The 17,733-nt window shown below is 31.9% G+C and overlaps 1 protein-coding gene across 1 annotated transcript in view; it reads left to right on the plus strand.

The window, feature by feature from the left end:
- Nucleotides 1-15,738, plus strand: part of LOC115877556 (adenylate kinase isoenzyme 5) — a 106,220-nt gene extending 90,482 nt beyond the window's left edge. Inside the window, exons 10-11 of the mRNA XM_030893797.1 lie at nt 4,615-4,807; nt 15,429-15,738. Coding sequence (XP_030749657.1) covers nt 4,615-4,807; nt 15,429-15,697 — 462 coding nt within the window. The 3' untranslated portion in view covers nt 15,698-15,738. The remainder of the gene's footprint in view (nt 1-4,614; nt 4,808-15,428) is intronic.
- The last annotated feature ends 1,995 nt before the right edge of the window (nt 15,739-17,733 follow it).

Consider the following 17,733-nt stretch of genomic DNA (forward strand, 5'->3'; position numbering starts at 1 on the left):
AAGCAATCAAATTTATAGCTGACAAATTCAACACAAGAGGCTGAGATTCAGTGGAAGCTACATAATATTCGTATCCAAGCAAACCAGGAGTGAACAAAATTATAAAAAGAAAAAGTAAAATCGACTACTGACATTCGCAGAAAATTGTTTAAATGCTTTGGGTCTTCATTTCTTATTTTTTTTTAATAACATCGCGTAAGCTCCAAGACTAGGCCTTCTGGCAATCCATTCTTTAACCCATATATTCTTTTTCTAGATTTTCTTGGCTGTTTGCGTAAAATTGCAACAAGAAGAGCAGTGGCTGCAGCTCTCTTTTTACGGCGCGACATTTTTCTTCTAAACAATATACTTGTGCAATATACATATACTATACCGTGTATTCGTGCATGCAATTTCTTGCTCAAAGCATATGCCTAGAAAGTACTTGTTGCAAGAAATTGCTTTAAAATTTGCTTAAATGTAAACACTATCGCAAGTTACTCTAGCAAGTTCTATCGCAATTTTCTATCCCGTGTAAACTACGCTTAAAGTTTCTTCTTGATCTTCTTGTAATAGAAAAAGTCAAATTTTACCTGCAAAGAAACTACACAGTTAGTTTTATTTAAAATTTTCGAAGTAAAGCTGGTCATTCTCTAAGTATTGGGTAAACTGTTCTGCAAATTTAAAACATTCTGCAGCTTTATTTATTTCAGCCATTTTTTGGTTTCGATTTATAATCCTTTTTTTTAAGTTAATTTGTTTTGAGTAATTCTCTTGTTAATTTTGTAACTTACCTCAATTTCTTCCTTTTTAACGAAACGTGTTCTAATTCTAACTTTTTGCGATCTTGAATGCTGATTACGAGCAACCAATCAACAAATTTCGCGATATCGTCTGCTGTTTATAAGAGGAGTTAACGCAGTTAAAATTTGGAATCACGGATGCTATTTATTAGACGGATTTGCGATATCGTTGCGATATCGTTCGGCAATAGTGTGTCGGGCATCTGTAGCTTCTGGAATAAAAAATTGGGACTATAGAGTGCATGATTTGTGAAATTTACAACATGTATTTGCATATACTCTGACTTTGCATATACTTGATATTTTTAAGAGCAACATATTTTAACCAGTTTATATCAAGTTTTCTAGAAGAGAGTTCAAAATATTAAACTGAATAATCTAAATTTGAAAATATCAAGTTTTTAAATTACATTCAGTTTGAACGAAAAGGTGAAAGGTATTTTGGTGGAATTATCTCTTATAGTAATATTTGTATTATAACAGTAATGTTTTGTATATAGATCTGAATAGGTAAATACATTTACAAACAGAATTGGTCATAATTGACTACGTTACGCTAAAAGGATTCTTATCAAAAGCGTAAAAAATATTAAAAAAACTGTTAGAAATATACTTTTCTAATAATACTTATATAATTACTTAATAAAGAAAAGTTGTTTAATTATTATTAATTTTCATGTTTTTTTTTGTTTAGAAACAATTGCACGCTGCACGTGTAACTATTTTCGAAGCCTCCCCCCCCTGTGCATGATTTACAATAATCTTACTCTAATTCAACTCCTGACACCATGGCTTTTGTACACTTTGCCTAAAAACAATTAGAAAATTAAAAATAAATATCATAAGTTCAAAAAAAGCGTAAACACTGAAATCAAATTTAGACTTGATTTCAGTTTTCACGCTTTTGATGATTTACTCAATATAAAAATAGACAGATATGTACAAGATACCTCATAAAACGTATCGAAAATACAAGTTATAAGATATAGTTCTAAGAAAAGTATTTGATATATCAATTACAAAATACTTTTGGAAAAAGTATTTCAAATACTAGATAAAATACTAGATACAAAATAGGTATTTTTTTTTAAATACTTTCCTTAAAATAAAATTGGTACTATTTGAAAGAAAACATTTTATTTTTAAAGATATTGTTACGTTTTTCGTCGGTTCCGTGTGGATAGAAAGTCACAATTACTAAGTAACAAAACAATAACGATAAAACTACTTAAAGAACTATTTATAACTTATTTACAATTTATCTAACTATTTATCTAAAAGAAATTTATTTTGAATTTAGCGCGCGGCAACTGTACACGTCGAACGTCTGTTTGTTCTCTCTGTCTTCTTCAGGCTCCAGGCGTCGCGCGTCGGCTTATATATGAGAGAAACAGACAGTACCGATTTGACTCGAAGATTCTTAGCCGCGTTCTTCGTCTCACCAGCTTCTATTTGTTCTCGAACACTCTCGAACGGCACTGGGCGTCTTAGGCCGAGTTCACACGGGTCCGCAACAATATTTACCTTATTACATTAATAATAATTATGAACAAGAATCTGAAAGAATGTAAATTTGAGAATGTCTTTATTACTTAAATATTGCAGTGTTTCTAACCAGCGGCAGCGTAGCGGTGCTGCCAGTAGACCCCATGTTGTCGCTACTTGCTACAGAGGAATCAGAGTCCACTAAAAATGTGTAATAAGAGTGGTTTTTTGTCTTACTTTTTAAAAATAATTTTTAAATAATGCATAGGTAATAATTAGTAAAACTGTTTTAGCGAACTAAGTAAAAAATGTATCAAAATACAAGATTCAAGATGAAATTAAAAAAAAGTATTTCAAATATAAGATGAAAATACGTATTTTGTATCTTATATTCGTATTTCAAATACTTGTATCTGAAATAAGTCACATCTCTAAAAATAGATTACAACCTTTTTAAGACCAACTGGCAGTAAGCGCCATTAAAAAATAAAGAAGAGTACGGGCGTAACCACCGTAATAACAAGGCCGAACGGCTGTGACGTAAAAATCTTGTGACGTCACCAACTGGAGGCGCAACTTTATTTAGCAGCGTTGATAATTACCCGATAAAAGTTCAAATTGTGGATCTTTTTTCACTCACCAGATAGATTTCGAAGTTTTAAACTGTCTTTTTCCGAGAGTTATTAAAAATATTATAGTATATAAAAATAGTTTTAATAGAATACGGAAAAAATCATACCAGTCAATAAATGTTTATCTCTCACTTTTTATCAATCAAATTTAATAAAGGAATATTTTAATTTCACAATAGTGTATAATATGAGAAAAAAAAACAATAAAAAATAGATATTTTTTATAGTGTATATTATGCATTTTATCGATATTTTACGCCCCCTACCCCTACGGCGCCTGTCGTAGCATGTAGCGGAGTGGTATTGCCGCAGTTGACAGTCATCGATTTATCGGTAGGTGTGTGGACGTGGTAAGTGGTAATTATAATCGATAATAGAAGGGTGAAAAAAGTTATAAATCTGTAAAAAGAGGTGTTTAAACTATAAAGTGATTATAAGTGTGTGCAATTATACAGTTTAAAAGGTATAATGCCTTGGGTTTCCAAAAGATGAAATTACTAATATACATAGTTTTATTTGAATATATAATTTTTAACAAAGTTTTGCAAAGCCATGTTTCTCAAAATTCACAATAAAAAAATATTTTTATCAAAAATATCTTTGGATTATATTAAAAGTAATAACACCATTATTAAAATTTCCGCAATGTACTATTTATAATGCTAAGTTATTGTAAAAATTTTCATAAATTCTATTAGAAATACACGTCTGAAAAACTACTGTTGATAAAAAATAATGATAGACTTGGAAAAGGAAATAAAAGAAACTTAGGCACACTTACAGCATAAATAAATACAATGACGATGGATAATATGAGATGGGATATCAATCTGATGTTTTTTAAATTTTATATTTAATTATTATTTATTAAACATTCGGTGCAATTAAAGTTTATATCCATTATATACGTATAAAGTGTATCAAATGCAAGTGTATCAAAGTTTAGGCCTCCAGTTGATGACGTCACGAATAAGCTGTCCGGCCTTGTTATTACGGTGGTTACGGTACGGGCCAGATAAATGACGTCCAGGGCTTGACCTCGCCAAAATTATCATCGATTGTCATTACCTATCTACAGTTCATACCAAATAAACTTTTAATCTCGTGATTAAGCTTGACCGGCACACTTTTATATATTTTCTTTTAATCAAAATATTTAAGGAAACAAAAATAAATTAATTATAAGTATATAAACAGTTATTAATAACATCAACAAAACTCACCTTCTTAATAGTATTTAAGGGATATAAAGGACCATTACTACCGCTTTCCCGTTCAAAATATTCTAATAAATTTGCGATGAGTTTTTTACGGCTATTAAGCAAATAACAGAGTTATTGTACACTTCGCACTAAAAGAGGTTCTAAAAAGAACAATGTTTGACTGCAAGGTCTGCTAGTAAACATTTTTAAGCTTAAAGTATCACAACACTATTTATTTAAACTAAAAACTCATAATAAAAAACAAAAGTATCAAAACGAATGTCAATGTCAGGAAATAAATGCGGCAACTTGATATTTTTTACAGCAGAGCTGCCACCTGAATCCCCAGCGGGAAATTTAAATTCCAGTTAATCAGCACGGCGCTGAATATGTTCATGGTTGGCAACAATTAATTTAAAAATTGCGCCCTCGATGACGTAAATAAAAGTTTATTTGATATGGACCGTATTTTATTATTATTTTTATTTAAGACATTCATATTCCTTTTTTCAGGTTGACGGAGATACTGACACTGCTCCAGTTCAAGAAGATTTCAAACACGTCGTGAAAGAACATATCAATTACATGCTTTCCCATATAGGAGAATCTCAGCAAATTTCATCAGCTGGTGGCAATAATCATATAGCTAATGGTCATATTCCTGTTGCCAACGGACATGTACCAAATGGAAACGTTGTACAAAACGGTAAGTTTTGTGGATTGCTTGGATACTTTATGAGATATACCGTACGATCGAATAAAAACGGCGTCAGCGTTGGCTATGAAATGAAGATCACTGTCATTTTATACTAAGGGCTGGCAAAGGTTAGTCTTGGGTCGAGATTTCCGTATGTAAGAAGAGTACAATGCGTTTATAATGTACTGAACAAAGAGAGGACAGTAAACACGTTGCCAAACGTATGAAATAAACCGAGAAACTGTGCACATCGCTAAGAGATGTGGAAGGGAATATAGCAGATTTGTCGCAGTTGACCGGTCGACCCAATCAATACCTCTGTCAGTACTTACAGTTCTAGGGAAAGGTGTACGTCATACCTTCAGCTTCACGATTTAATTACGTCTCGTGATACTTAATTTGTTTATTTATTAACGAGTCGTTGTAATGTTCCCTATAGCTTGAATTTTTTTAAGTGCAATCTAGAAACACTTGCATTTTTGGTAAAAATAAGTGGAATCGAGTGTGTGTTTGATAGTGGTCGCGCTATTAGAACTCTGAATTCAAAAATCGATATCTCGAAATAATAGATTGTAGTTTTTTCAAGAACTTTGATAATATTTCTGCTGTATTTTCTTTGTAGACAGTATGTGAAAATCTTGATCAATAAAAAAATTACACGATTGCTGAAAATTGCTATGCTCTAAAAGTAAATGGATGGATTGTTTACAATTTTTGAATGGAAAAAACTTGAAACTGAAACTGTAAACATATTGTAAAATATCCGATCTTGAAAATAAAAAAAGTTTCAGTATCTAAAGTGGTTCTTGAGTTATGGCCTGTTATGTGTTAAAAAGTTGAGTTTTTAAATTATCGCGATTACTGACGTTTTCTCGTTATAAAAAAATGATCCCTAACGATATCCTTACAATTCCATTTCAGATGCTCAGAAACATGTCTAATAATTTTATCTAGTTATCTCTTAAAAAAAGTCTTTTAAAAATAAGCGGTTTGCGATTGTGATTTTACTTGGCTTGATAGGGGAAGGCGTACCGGCAACGCCGCAAAAGCACACCGTCGCATTTCCCTCACTCCGACTTAATAAGATCCCTATGCGATTTACTTCCACAATGCTTCCACACATGTAAATGCCGACCCAAAAGTAACAGTTGCCAGCACGGTATGTAAAACTATGCGGGAAATGTCATCAATCGTCATTCCATAGCCATCGCTGACGCCGTTTTTATTCGATCATACGGTACTATATTAACGTTCACAATACAAATAAAGAAACTACCGTAAAATGTCAGAGTAAGGTGTAACACTAATATTTTAATTCGGTCTTAACTGGATTTGTAGCTGACGTTTAAATCCTTTGTTTAACAACAAAATGATTCTCAAATGATTTCTAAACAAGAAAGAACAAATATTTTAGATATTCTTTATAGTTTAGTTTTAGCATTTAATAAGAGACTTCAAAGCTCGAAATGAAATTTAATTTCTGCACCTAATACGACACCGTTTTCGTTCAGACATACATATTATGTTTACAACGAGACTAATAATTGTCAGCAGTGGTTAGGTTACAAATTTGCCTAACGGACAAAAGAATATTATTATTATTAAAAACATTTATTACTCTTTAATATATTTGGTTACTTTCCTCTATATCTATTAGCTAAATACAATGTCATAGCGCCAAGTTAAAATTATTATGGACGTTTATAGGTAAAAATTCATTTTTCTTAAGTAGATATTTTTGGAATATTTAATAACTTATTGAAAATTGACTCTTTAATAGAAAAGAAACATTTTCGTTATTTCCCGTCATTATTTACATTAAAATTTAACTAGACACTCAGACGTTATACCATAAATTGTTTAGCGAATATTATAGTAGGGAAATATTATGCTTTCTTCTACTACCTTCGCCCCCTAAATTAGAGCATAGAAAAAATCCAGTTCTTAGAAAAAAAAAACATTTATAATGACAGCATTGTTATATGAAATATCGGTTCGTTTTATAGCAGTCTCATTCTTTAGTCTAGACGAGCTTACCAAAAAAAAGATTACAAAAGTTAAGAAATGTTTGAAGTAAATTTATTTTTATACTTTAATGTAAACGCCAAAGCACACTTGTCGGGTAGGAAGCAGAGAAATCTGGATCTAAAAGTTTTGCATACCTAGTCTACAATACTATTTTTATTTAATATTTATTTGTTATTTAACATTTTAATTACAAAACTGATAATGACAATTAGGACCACTTTGATAATATCATTTCTTGTACTGTTGTACCGATACTATTAAATAAATAAATAAATAAATAAATGCCTTTATTGTCAAAAAATTTTTCAATTTGTGGACAAAGGTAAACTAACAAACAAAGTAAAAAATAACAAGGTACACAAACAAACAAACAAAAGATAATACAAAACATTATACAAATAATATTGTCAGCCTTATTGTTAAAATAAACATATATAAATGTTTACAATGTCAAAGAACAAAAAAAATTAAAATAATATTCAAAAATATTTAGCCAGTTTATAGCAAAATATCAATGACCTCTAAATAAATTAATTTCGATGTCATTAGTAAATATAGCAATAGCAAACATTAGACCAGTGGTTTCAAGATCAAATTCGATTTTCAATTCAAATATAATTCATTTACGGCGTAGAAAGCCTTGTATAGTAAATAAGAGTTCAATGCTTTGCGAAATGAAAAAAATGATGTTATGGATTTGATTTCAAATGGCAGGTGATTGTGCATTTTTTTCGAGTTGTATAATATTGAACTTTTAACTAACTCTCAGCGTGGGGTAGGTAGATAAAGATCTTGCTCCGCGTTCCTGAGTGGATAAGTGTGAGCTGGCCTTTCTTGAGAAGCTGATACATGTTTACTTATTAGGCAAACGGATTCAAATATAAATAAGGAAGGAAGAGTCAATATTTTTAATTCTCTAAAAAAGCTCCGGCAATGAATTCTGCTGTTTAGTCCCAGTGAATATCGAACAGCTCTCTTCTGGAGCTTGAAAATGCGGTCAAATTGAGCCGCACAACACGTACCCCAGAATGGAAGGGCATACCTGAGATGCGACTCAAAAAGTGCATAATAAACAGTTCTAGCCACTGACAAGTTAAGCTCCTTAGAAACAGACCTTAATGCAAAACAGGCAGAGCTCAATTTTTTCGACAAAGCTTCGATATGTATGTCCCATTTCAGAGAATTGTCCACAACAAGCCCTAAGAATTTTACGGATTTTACGACGTCAATGGTGGTGTTGTCAAGTACAAAAGGCTGCAACGAGTTTTTATACGACAAAGCCTTAGTTTTAGAAATGTTGAGACTCAGGAGGTTCGAATCGCACCAAGATTTAATGGTGATTAAGTCATTTGATATAATCCTATGAAGTGCCGCGATGTCCTTGTTGCTCCAAGTGAAGCCAAGTGTTGCTCCAAGTGAAAAGACATATTTTGCCACTGATGTTTATGTTAGCAATGTCGTTAATAAAAAGAAGAAACAAAATAGGGCCTAGTACTGAGCCTTGTGGTACTCCACATTCTATTGGCTTGCTAGAAGACAACGTGGTATCCACCCTCACAAGTTGACTTCTGTTGCTCAGATACGACTTAAACCATTCGAGAGATGATCCCCTGAATCCATAGTGCTGCAGTTTATTAATTAGGATCTCATGATTTACACAATCGAACGCCTTAGAAAAATCACAGAAAATTGTTGCTGTAGAATGATGGTTGTTTAGGCTGGAGTAAACTTTATTAAGGAGGAAAAACATAGCGTCATTTGTGGACTTGTTGCTTAGAAATCCAAATTGATATTCAGTAAGTATTTTGTACTTAAACAGAAAAGATACCAGCCTGCTTTTAACCAACCTTTCTATGATCTTAGATAGCGTTGGAAGGAGTGCAATTGGGCGATAGTTAGAAGCTTCATCTTTGTCTCCTCCTTTGTGCAGTGGAATGATTATTGCCGTCTTAAGACATTTTGGAAAAATACCATTTTGGAACGACATGTTTATTAAAGTTGTTAGGTGATTCAGAGTGCTTTCTGGCAGATTCGAAAACATTTTTAAAGTTAGCCCGTCGGTCCCAGAAGAGGATTTATTTTTGATGGTATTAATTGTACTGCGAAGCTCTTCAAGAACTACGGGCGAAAAAAAGAAACTGTGTAAGTTTACATTATCATTAGAGAGATAAGAAAGTGGATCATGAGGAGGACATATGGTATTAGTTAAGTTTTTCGCTACATTTACAAAGTAATCGTTAAGGTTCTCAGGCGAGGTAGAGATATTGCTAGACGAAGAAGCTTTGTTTCTCAACTCATTCACAATAGACCATGTTTCCTTAGCAACATTACCAGAATTGACTATTCTTCTATTATAATAAAGGTCCTTAGCGGCTCTTATAGTCTTATGATAAATTTTTCTGTATAGTTTTACGTAATTGTGGAAGAAGAGACTGTCTGAGAATTTTTTTAAGTGAGATAATGAACGCATGTTTTTAGAAGATATGCGTAGACCTTTAGTGGTCCAAGGTTTATTATGCTTATTTTTTATAGGCCTAAGAGGAAAGGATTTGAACGCTAGACTGGTTAATGTTTTTACGAAAATAGAAAATTCGGTGTCGACATCATAAGAGCTAGTATCCCAGTTGGTTGTTTTACATAAGTGACCGAACTTTTGAGCATTCTTTTCTGAAAAAATACGGCATAATTTACGAGGGGCATTTTTGATTTTGGACTTTATCGAAAATTCAGTTAAAACTGCTTCATGATCAGAGAGACCCGAGCTAAAGACCGTTAGGATCAAAAGATGACACAACATAGTCTATAGTACTAGAACTGGTATTGGATATTCTGGTAGGTGAGCCTACATGCATGACCATTCCAAAAGAATCAAAAATGGACTGAAGAAACTCCTGAGCAGCACATACACTAAGAAAGTCAATATTAAGATCACCACACAAAATTAATTTGCTTTTCAAGGGCAGGGACTCAAGCAAGCTTAGTAGATTATGACAGAATAATTGCACGTCAGAGTCAGGTGTTCTATAAATACAAATAATGTAAAGGTCATAAGCATTATGGTGGACAATGGAAAATTCGAATACTTTTTCAGATAACAAATCATTGTACCTAGTTACCTCGGAAAAGTCGTTGTTTAAAGACATTATCATAGTACCTCCATGAGAAAAATTTGTTCTATCAAATCTGGCTACTGTGGTATAATTTTTAATAAACACAGGCTCATCAAAATTCAACCAGTGCTCAGTTATGGCAATGATATCAGGAAATTCAAGTTCTTCTAGTAAAAGATATAATTCATCTGTTTTATGTCTTAAGGACTGAATATTAATAAGGAATAGACCAAGCTTGCTATCGCTTAATTCTTCAGAGGGTGCTTGATCCTCTGTTCGCGTCAATTCAACTAAAAATTTTAGATTCCTTTCCCTTCTGATGCAAGCATCAATTTGATGCTGGTACCAGTTATTAATTTATCTTCCCCCACGAGAGAGCCTTTTCCACCAAATGAACGATGTTTGGTTTGTGGTTTGTGGTTTGGACAAAAAAAAGACAAAATAGAGAAACCTTCTTCTCGTTCTTTATTTATACAATTTGTTTAATATTTGGAATACCTTATTTAATTTCGTATTCGAATATTTTTCATTTGTTGTAAAAGTTAAGAATCAACTTTTTTACTTAATTTTTCTATACTGAATTATTAACATTATGAAATTTTATTGCGCATGCTTGCTGTGCAGAATTGAAATAAAGATGAAAGTTGATAAAGGAAAAAAAAAAGATAATAAGTAAAATGGTACGTTGAATAGTGATGTTTGTCTTTCGACCTTGTGAATTTTTTTTTGAATACTGTCTTTTAATGTTTAGGCGTGTGTGTATTTAATAGATATTATAACCTGTTAAGTAATAAATACTTAAACGTACAGCCTCGCCACAAAAAGTGTCATTTTTACTTTTAATCAAACAATATACCATAGATAAATGAAACAAGTTTAGATTGGAAAGTGCCCATAAGGACAATGTAAACACTATTTGGCGCTATCCTTGCAACGGTCGCGACCCAAAACTTTTGAAAATTTCGGAGCGGTTCGGCTTTTTCCGGAATTATATCACCAAATATTGTTTATTCAAATTTATTACTATTTTCGTTTAATTTTATAAATAAAATACAGTGTGTTGCATACAAGAAACTTTATTTTATATAAGGACGCATGTATGAAATACCTATGAAACATTGGAAACCGACGTTATGCCACGATCCACGATGGTTTTTGCAGTTCACAGTTCACAGCACAGTTTTTTAAGTTTTTAATGCTACTTTTTCACAATTATCACCGGTTGGAGTAAATAAAACTTGAATTAAACTCACAAGATAGCAATAATTACTTTGAAAATGGACGCTATAAACACTTTTCGGAATTTCTTTAATGAGAGCGGTTTAGGTTTTGAAAGATTATTATGATTTTTGAATATTCTGACTTTGACAAGGGAAAATTATTTCTGATTTTGTTTGCCGTTGTTCTTAGCGACCGCTATAGCAGCGCCAGATCGCGTATAACGGTCGCGACCCAAAATAATTTCGCGACCCAAAATTTTTACGGGCTTTCCAATCTAAACTTGTTGCATTTATCTATGCAATATACTATTCTTTTCAAACGTCACAAAAGTATTAGTTTTTGCGACGTGATTGACAATATAAAAAAGTCATTTTAACGCCTAAACTACTATAAAAGTAAAGCACTTTTATACCTAAGCATAAAAGTACGAAATATATTATTAAACTGATATAGAGTGTCAAATTCAACGAGCGTAACTATAGTTTCTCGATACACAGGGTGGCCCATCGAAAATGTTCCGCAAGGCATAATGGCCAGAGTAATTTTTTTTTCAGAAAATTCAAAAACACGTCAATTTTGTTTGTGCGAGGGGGACAACTTTTGCCCCAAAAATGATTGTAAAATCTTCAACCCTCTAAGCGGGGGTATCATCCCCCAACTTATTTCAAATGAGTAGGGGGGTCAGGTGTCGCCGAAATGAAAAGAGCATTCTATTCTCTATATTTTCCCGCTTCGCTTTTGAAAATCGGTGGAGTCATTGAGAAAATATGAAGGATTGAAATTTGAAAAGTTTATTTAAACATTTATCAGAGTAAATGATAAGGATAAATTCCTTCGACCAATTTGCTGTTTTTTCTTATTATTTCTAGATGTTTACGCATTTTTTCACTTGCCAGAAGGTTGAACGATCAGGTGCGGTAGTTGCTAGATAGCTGTTCTGTGACTTGTGCGTTGAAGTTCTTCTCAATATCCTTAAACTTCTTAACAATTATGGGGTACTCACTTGCAGAAAAAGTGGAAATAATCGAACTTTATTTTAATAATAATGAATGTATCGGGTTGCGCACATATTCAATGTACGCTATCCTGACAAACACCTTTATGGCAAAATTGTTCGCGAGTTAGTAGCAAAATTTCGCGAAACTGGTTCCGTTATGAATAAAAAGAGGCAGAGTCTGTAGTAAATGAAGCTATGGAGGTATTCGTATTGGGCCAAGTTGCCATGGATAGTACGCTGAGTACAAGAAAATTAGCCAATGAGACCGGCGTGAATCGTACAAGTGTCCAAAGGATATTAAAAAAACACAAGTTCCACCCGTACCAAATTCAGTTGGTACAAGAACTCAACGAAGACGATTTTGATCGTCGCTTGCAATTTTGTGAAACTATGAGTGAAACGAGTGGCGAATGATAATAATTTCCTATTTAATGTGTGTTTTTAGGATGAGTGTACTTTCTTTTTGAACGGTGTAGTTAATCGGCACAACTGTCGGAACTGGGCTGAGGACAACCCAACAATAGGTTTATCACGAGGTGCACACGCAAAACCCTCAGAAATTGAACGTGTGGGCTGGTATTTTTGGAAATTCTATTGTAGGTCAGTTTAAGATATTGAGAAGAAGTTCAACGCACAAGTCACAGAACAGTTATCTAGCAACTTCCGCACCTGATCCTTCAACCTTGTGGCAAGTGAAAAAATGCGTAAACATCTAGAAATAATAAGAAAAAACAGCAAATTGGTCGAATGAATTTATCTTTATCATTTAAGCTTGATTTTCATGCATTCGTTATACGTTGATAAGATGGTCCGACGGTGCTCTAATTGGTCATAGTGTTTTCGCGCCACTTTTCATCCGTAAATATTTTACTTCAGCCCGTCAACGGACCCGTTCTTTGGACCCGTTCATACGATAACGGACGTTTTGACACCTTTTTGACAAATTTAATCTAACCTTAATAAAAAGATAAGTAAAATAGCAAAATCGTTATGGAAACGAAAATATAAAATGACACCAACGTACATCCGATAAACGGAGGCATGAAAATGCAATAAATTTAAAAACTGCGTTATTTTCTAACCAATCAAAAAAAATCTCTTTAAATTCTACCAATAAAATTAATATCGTATCAACGTATCGTCGGACAACGGATGCATGAAAATCAAGCTTTACTCTGATAAATGTTTAAATAAACTTTTCAAATTTCAATCGAGTCATTTCTCAATGACTCGACCGATTTTCAAAAACCAAGCGGGGAAATATAGAGAATAGAAAGCTCTTTTCATTGCAGTGTCACTTGACCCCCCTTCCCATTTGAAAAAAGTTAGGGGATGACACCCCCGCTTAGAGGGTTGAAGATTTTGCATTCATTTTTGGGGCAAAAGTTGTCCCCCTCACAAACAAAATTGACGTGTTTTTGGATTTTTTGAAAAAAAAATACTCTGGCCGTTATGCCTTGCGGAACATTTTCGATGGGCCACCCTGTATAATTAGATACAAGGTATGACTTTTATTGAATTTGAATAACGTTTGAAATTGTTTAAAAACTTATTTGTGGCGTTTGATTAATTTCTTGTTCTATTCGGAGTAAAAATTACTTTTTGCGCCTCGGCTATATGTCAACTCGAGGTCTTTTGTGGCGAGTGTCGCCACAAAAAATATTATTTTTGCTCCTAACAAAAAATATACTATTTTTGTAAGTTAGCTTCGGGGAATTTTTTTTCTCAAAAATTATGACAGATGGTATGTTTTTACAAGTGGTAAAAATATAGTGGGCACTTTTCAGAATTCACCATTTGATATATCGGTCCTACAAAATTACATGGAGTAGATCAATATGAGCTTTGTTCGGGTTCTTATTATTACCAATTCTGAACCGTCCTAGAATTCTGCAGCGCATGCGCAAATGAAATAATGTTTTCATATTTCCTTCAGCGCATACGCATCACAGTTCTAGGACGGTTCAGAATCGGTAATGAATTCTGAAAAGTGCACAGTAAATACTAGAAGGATCATTTTACGAAAAATAAATCAGTCGTAGTTGAAGTCAACCATTTTGTTCTAATTCAAATCGAAATAGCGGTTTTTAAAATATCTTAAAAAACACATTTATTTGTTTTAAATTGGTGTTCTTTAATGGACAAACGAAGCACTTTTGTATAGAAGTAAATTATTTTTAAATAACTTATTTTGACTTCAAAAAAAAGTAGTAGTTCTATGTCCACCAAATATTGGAACACCCTGTTCATAGATTTAAAATATAAATAAAAAATATAAAAAAGAAGTAATAGTATGTTCAATGTTGATGATGTTCGTTTCACAACTTTATTAAAATTCTTAATGCCGCTTTACAGTTCGTAATTTTACTTGTATGCAAGAAAAGTTGCAGCAATTTTATTTGCCGCAATTAAGTTCACTTTACAGTCAGCAATTTTTATGGAATATTTTTGTTGGATACAGAATGACCAACTTAAAGGAAATTAGAGGATTATCAGCTATATCGCGTTATTTTTCAATTTTTCTTCCATTTGTCTTATTCTTGGTTTTCTGTATTTGATATTCGTTATTTGATATTCGTTTATTAATAACAACTAATTAACGAATTAACGTAAATTATCACATTAAACTAAAAATGTCCTAGAAATAAGTGCAAGTATTTTAAGGAGTGGTAGATCTCGATAAAAGAAACATATTTTATCTTTATCGTTTTTCAAATAAGTCCAAAATATCGGAGTTATTTTATTTTGAAAATTTTCAAAAAAAAGATTTTTTGCTAAAATTTTGATGGATCATTTCTGGATTTTCTTTCTTGTAAATTTAATCTAATACCTATGTTGCCATATTATCAAGAAATTATGTTATTAAAACTAAAAACTAAAAGAAATTCCAAACATTTTTTTAGAAAATTTCGAATTTTCAAATTTTTTTTGCGCGAAAAAAAATGAATAGGCGTGTTTTTGGCGTTGAACTATACTAACAGTTAAAATACTTGCACTTATTTCTGAGACACCCTGTATAATATGAGGTTATGTTAAGCAACTGGTAAACTGAAGATAACTAGAAAAATAACAAAAAGTTGCATGCAATGAAAAATCTGCAAGTACAAGAAAAGTTGCAGCAACTTTTCTTGCATGCAAGTAAAATTACAAACTGTAAAGCAGCCTTTACAAATACTGTCCATCAACGTTTAAGCATGTATGTACTATAGGAATAATCTGTTTAGTGACAATTAATAAAAATATTATGATTATAAACTGTATGTACCATTTTCAGGCCATATACCCAACGGTGATGCCACTCTTCACGATTTAGAAGATGCGGCGAATCAAGACATCGAAACCATCAGTAAAAAGGTTAGCAACAACGTAACCAACGGATACGCCAACGGCAAAGCTCATCTAGTGAATGGCGTGGCGAAATTAGCCAATGGCGTGACGGGGGTGGCTAACGGCAACGTTGCCAACCACAAAGTGCCCATCTTTACCGGCGCTGATAACGGACAAAGAAATGGTGAAGTGAATTACATGGACGGTCACATTTAGGTGAGAAACGAATACGGAAAGTGAGATGGATACAGGCTGTGATAGAAAATATGTGGCTTAGGAATTGTTTGATGTGATGGTTAAGCGTAAAATATAAATTTGGTTTTATTATAAATAGTTAATTTTAACTAGATATATTTATTTATGATATATGATATATTATATAACATATTTATGTTATATAATAAAACGATAACATATTTATGATATATTTATTTATCTATTGGCATATGAAAAATGCCAGAATTTCATATCTTACTAAAACTTCATTTTTATACATAATTAACATTTGTGGTGATTACTGTACGTTATGTGTGTATATTTTCAGATAAATATATCTACATACCGGGTGATTTTCAAAAGTACTAAAAGTGTTTACATAGTAAACGAGATTTGGTATGTAACGGGATTGACTGACGTATTCAATTACCCTCGGTTACTTCCTGTTTCGCCGGAAGTGACTAAAACTTTTGACTTTTACATGGTATCATGGGTATTTTTTTACTTTATTTGATAGAAAAAATGACATATCACATCTCAACTTTTGACATTTTCAATTAATAAAAACAGTAGATATTTTAATTTTCTTTCTAGAGTACCATTAAACCACTAATTTTTAAAGAAAGCGCATTGGAAAAAAAAATTATCGTCTAATATTTTTCGTATATTTTCCTGGCTGGTCCAAAGATGCACAAATGGTATTTTTAATCGTAGCTTATTAGCATATTTGCAAAAAACATTTTTTTACGAGTAATTTGGTACCATATACTTGGTATTTCGAGTCAAATTGTCGTTACTTTTATGACCGTGGAACTCTAGATTGAAATTTAAAATACTATTTTTAAGCCAAGTGTCAAAAACTTACATATATTATGTCATTCTATTCAGAATGTCATTTTCTATCAAACAAAGTAAAATATAGAGTAAGTGACAAAAACTAATTGATAACGTCAATCAATCCTAATATATGTTCTACAGTATGTCCCAGGATTGTCTATACAAGAGGAAAAACTTTTTTATTTTCGACATCTTGAGAAAAATGCATTTTTCATAAAAAAATTTGCTTGTTCTAAAATGGTTAATTCCGTTTAACCCAGTCCCAAAAAAAGAAAACGCGTTTCTATGGTAATATAACTTCATTTTAATTATTTCGTAGATTATTATTCATAGAATTTTAATCAGCGTAATGTTTTTTGTTGTTTTAAAATGTTAAAGAAGCACAAAATTTATTTAGTTCAGTGCTATGGAAAGGATGAGGATAGTTATCGGAAAATGTGATACTTTAACAGCAAAGAATATGACTTTAATCAAAATTAATAATAACCATCTATCAAAGAATGAAATCGAATTGATATTTCCATAGAAACGCCTTTTAATTTTTACGACATCGAACGAAAAATTCTAACATATTTTTATGTTTTTTCTTAATTTTCTTTAAAACGGTATGGAAATTTTTAAAAATATAAACAAGATTAACCATTTTAAAACAAGCAAATTCTTTTATGAAGAATGCATTTTTCTCAAAATGTTTTTAAAAAAAGTTTTTCCTTTTGTACAGACAATCCGGGGGACATACTGTATACTAAGGTACCAAATCTCGCTTTTTTATCTGAAAAAATATGAAAAGTTATAAGGGTAAGTCACTTTTGAAAAACAACAAAATCATGGTTTGAGTCATTCAAAAGTCATTTATTTGTTTACCACCAATTTTTAACTAAACGTCCTAAAATATTTCTTTTTTAAATCATCTTCAGCTTTCTTACATTTGCTAAACTTCCTTCTAAAAATGGTAATTTAACATTCAAATAGAAATGTTTTTATTGTAAATCCAAAAATTCAATCCAAAAATTCACTTTAAATCTAGGCCATATAATATGAGATAATTTTTGTACTAAAATTTTATGTTGACAAATTAATATTATTCATTGTTAATAAATTTGAATTATAGTTTTAGTCTGAAATGAAAATATGGCATTTTTCAATTATCTCTCATGAACAAATATTAGACAGTTAAAGCACGGCCAAAACACATACAT

Source organism: Sitophilus oryzae, unplaced genomic scaffold, assembly GCF_002938485.1.
Source record: "Sitophilus oryzae breed Bouriz unplaced genomic scaffold, Soryzae_2.0 scaffold_1494_pilon_pilon, whole genome shotgun sequence".
NCBI classification, from domain to species: domain Eukaryota; kingdom Metazoa; phylum Arthropoda; class Insecta; order Coleoptera; family Curculionidae; genus Sitophilus; species Sitophilus oryzae.